The 4,427-nt window shown below is 30.3% G+C and overlaps 1 protein-coding gene across 1 annotated transcript; it reads left to right on the forward strand.

Annotated features, from left to right (window-relative positions):
• Positions 1-2,115: 2,115 nt before the first annotated feature.
• Positions 2,116-4,090, forward strand: LOC111317836 (metalloendoproteinase 2-MMP-like). The gene has a single exon (XM_022920307.2). The coding sequence runs from the start codon at positions 2,731-2,733 to the stop codon at positions 3,838-3,840; it is 1,110 nt and encodes a 369-aa protein (XP_022776042.1). The 5' UTR covers positions 2,116-2,730; the 3' UTR covers positions 3,841-4,090.
• The last annotated feature ends 337 nt before the right edge of the window (positions 4,091-4,427 follow it).

Consider the following 4,427-nt stretch of genomic DNA (forward strand, 5'->3'; position numbering starts at 1 on the left):
TATAATTAAAATGTATAGGATAATCTTAGAACACCTTTTTCACATAAAGTTTTCAATTTAGCTTTGAAACTAAAAATTAAATTTGAAGAGAACATGCTCTATTTCTTGTCCTATATTTGACAAAAGGATTAGGGTAGGTGAAGAGGTTTTAGTGTACAAATTTTTTTGGAAAAGAAAAACTAATTTTACATCTCCGTTGCTAGAGCCTAGAATTTATGATTTTATTTGGTTGTAACAAAAAAAAAAAAAAAGGCTTTTATTTGGAGATTTTATTAACTAAAAAAAAAATCTCTTATCGGCAAAAAACCAACATTATCGTAAATAAAAATAAAAAACTGTCCATCCAAACCTAAAATGTATCTAATAATTGATTTTTTTTTTATTAGTACTAGAATTCGTCCCCCATTATTTTAGGTAGACTAATTATGTTACTATTAAAATCATAAAAAAATAAAATATTATAAAATATTAAAATTTAAAAAAGTGTATAATCTTTCATATATTACAATTATATTTTTTCTTATCTTTTCATGTTATATTATAAGTGTTGTTTTTTTATTAATTATTTGATCAAAAAATATGATTTTTTAATTTTTGTAGATTATAACTTTTTTATTAAAATGTTTAAAAACAAAAGAAAGAAAAAAGAAAAGTAACTTAATTCTTATTTATTTTTATTGTTCTTTTTATATTTATATTTATCATTATTATTATATTTTTATTATTTTATTTTAATGTAGATAATAAATGATAAAATCTCATAACTTATATATATAAAAAAAAGCACACCCAATTATAATACTTCTAAAATCTTTTGAAAACTTTGAGTAAGATTTTTTAAAAATATTTCTTACTTAGAAATTTCAAAAATCGCTTCTAATTTTCTTTTAATTTCAACATTAAAAGAATTTTGTTAATTTTTTAATTTACATGACATAAATAAATATAATTATAAAAAAATTATAAATTTATTTGTTTAACACATTTTTAGTTTTTTATATTATCAAATGATTAAAACATATTCCTAATATAAAAAATTAAATATGTATGTAAATAAAAATAAACAAATAAATAAATAAGCAAATCAACAAATAAAAAATAAAACTAAAAATTAAAAAATACCAAAATAAAATAAATAATTGATATGCGTCCAAAACAATTAAATATCAAAATGTTTTTTTTAAAATCAACCCCAACTAATTTATTTCACACCTTAATTAATTTTTTAATATTTTTTTATATCTCATTTTAAGTGTTTTTAGAATTAAAAATTTTTTATAAACTTCAATCTACTGTCTTTCATTCCCATAAAAGAAATCTCCTCAAGGAAAAAAGTGATGGGGACGGGACAACATTGTGCCCGTCTAAGAATTTCTTCGAAAGTAGATTATTGTACCTAAGTTGCAGCGGCTCTAGATCTCCGTTGTGGTTTATTATTGGCCAAGAAAATAAAAAAATCAACGTTAGTTGACCAAATTGCATCCATAGACTCCTTTATGACTTCGGGCTTTTTATTAGTAATTTAACATTAAAACCTGCAAATAACAAGTCTTAAAGGTCAATCTCTCGCTCTTTCTTTTTTTTTTTTTTTATTATTATTAGTAGGTTGCAGTAATTTTAGTGTCGCTAAAACACTTCTTTAATTTAGATATATTTTAACTATGATTAGTTGTTCGGGTAACTAAAAATTAAGCTTTTTTTTTCTTAATGTTGTTACCGACTAATTGATAAAAAAATAATTTAAAATCAATTATGACAGTAATAATTTTATACATCACATTCACGTCCAAAATTCAATCTTTAAGAATTGTATTTTGAGATTAAATTTTAAAATAATGAAATTAATGTAAGAGAATCATTCAAAAAAAATATTAAAGTCAAGCAAGTTTAAGATATTTTTTATTAAAAATAGTAATTGTTTTTATTTCACACTTGCAAAATTATAAGTAGACAAATTCATTATGTTATTAACCAGAAACATCAACTTAAAATACTTATAATTAGAAAGAAAAAGTTGTGCTATTATTATATAATATCATTTGAAATATAATCAGTATATAAATATATATTATGAATTTGTGGTTTCAAGTTGAATATTTTATTTTTTTAACTAGAATTTGAAAAACGGTGGTTGACGTAACATTTTCAAAGCATATAACCTTTCTTGACTTTTCCCTTTCGTTCATTGCCGCGTCAAAATTAAAGGCAAGTGTCCACAAGCTGCCAAACTACATCATTCCACGTGCCACACAAAGGAAGCCTCTACGAACGACGTTTTTCAGACAAACACAGTGATCCTATTCGCTCAAGCCCCCAAATTTGACCTTTACCCTTTCCATCATCAACAAAATATTGTAACTTCATACTTTTAATCCTTCTCTAATTACCACAACAAACAGTAATCCTCAGCATTTAGATCACTCCCAGAAAAAGCGATCGTTCCAATTCATAATTTTCCCATACTCTGTATCTGAAGCCGTTCGGAGCCATTATAGTATTATCTTCTTCATCAGATTTCAAAGCAAAAATCTGGTAATCATCGATCAGTACATAAGTTCAAACAAGAAAAGAACACAGAAAAAAAACGTAACAATTCAAAGCAGCCGGCTTCAACTTCCAGGACAAGAAAAAAAGTTTTAAGACTTTTTGATTTGTCTGTTTGTCTGCTATATCTCCCATTAAACTTCCTCTTTTTTCCATTCTTTTGGCCATACAAAGAACGAAAACAAGATGAAGTATCAAGTTTTTGTGCTTACGATTATGGTTTCACTCTCGTTTGCTTCAGTTTCAGCTAGATTTTTTCCAAATATAACAGCTATTCCGCCTTGGCTACTCCCAAACGCTACCTCATTCGCCCCATGGGATGCCTTCACGAAATTCTCCGGTTGCCAATCAGGCGAAAGACGAGACGGTTTGTCCAAGCTCAAACAGTACTTTAGCAACTTCGGTTACATCCCCAACTCTCGGTCTAATTTTAGCGACGATTTTGATGACGAGCTAGAAAAAGCCTTGAAAACGTACCAACAGAATTTCAACCTTAACGTTACCGGTCAACTGGATGATCAGACTCTTCAACAGATCGTACGGCCCAGATGCGGTAACGCCGATATAGTTAATGGGACGACTGCCATGAACTCCGGTAAATCGTCGTCGTTACACACCACCGGGCACTTCCATACGACGGGTCATTACACTTTCTTCCCGGGAATGCCACGTTGGCCTGCCAACAGGCGGGACTTAACATACGGTTTCTTACCCGGAAACGGATTAAGAGACGAGGAAAAGGCCGTGTTTACAAGGGCCTTCGAAAAATGGTCGGCTGTTACGCCGTTGACCTTCACGCAAACGGATTCATTCTTCATCGCCGACATCAAAATCGCTTTTTACAGCGGAGACCACGGAGACGGAGAGCCATTTGACGGGGTTTTAGGAACGTTGGCTCACGCGTTTTCTCCGACAAACGGGATGTTCCATTTGGACAAGGACGAGAACTGGGTCATTTCGGGCGACGTCGCGAGGTCAACGCTGCCGTCGGCTGTGGATTTGGAATCCGTGGCTGTTCATGAGATCGGGCATTTGTTAGGGCTGGGGCATTCGTCGGTGGAAGATGCGATTATGTACCCGACGATTTCTTCGAGAACAAGGAAAGTGGAGCTGGCAAATGATGATATAGAAGGGATTCAATCGTTGTACGGTAGTAATCCTAACTATAATGGTTCCACGACGCCAACTCCGACTACCCAGGAGAGAGAAACTAGCGCTGGTGAAGCCCGTTACTTTGGTTCACGGTGGTGCCTGGGTGTATTCTTGGCCGTTGGATTTGGGTCCTTATTTTTGTAAATTACTCAAGCACCGTTTAATTTATCTTCTTTGTTTATTATTTTTTTTCTAGCGTTTTCTTTTTTGGGTGATATTTATAGATTGCCACCTTTTACGAGGCTAGCAGCCTTATTGTTGGGGGCGTACGTATTTATTTGTTGGTATAGTTATTTGGTTATACAAATACTTGATGGTAGTATAAACATTGTGAAGATATTTTTTTATTGAAATTTAATTTTGAAAAATAACTTGGATTCTATCCAATTAATCATCTCTTGCATATATTATTTATGCTTGACCATTATTGATATTAAAGGTTGAATTTTATTTTGTAAATTTATCAATCTAAAAATGATCATATATATAATTCAAATTTTTTATGCTCTAATAGATGAAAAGCATTCAATTTAAAGGCTCGCATACTAGATATTTCAAATTATACTTGTTGAATGATAAGAATGAAAATTTTTATCACGGCTAAAGATATGAAAACTTTGGATATTATAATCATAGAGTCTAATGTTACAATAAATGTTGAAAAATATGATAAGAAAACTTGAAACTTAGTGAAACAAATTGCAAGATCATAAATATGTTATATTGTGTAA

The sequence above is a fragment of the Durio zibethinus genome, chromosome 2 (assembly GCF_047325235.1).
Source record: "Durio zibethinus cultivar Kanyao isolate XHJ-2024 chromosome 2, ASM4732523v1, whole genome shotgun sequence".
Taxonomy (NCBI): domain Eukaryota; kingdom Viridiplantae; phylum Streptophyta; class Magnoliopsida; order Malvales; family Malvaceae; genus Durio; species Durio zibethinus.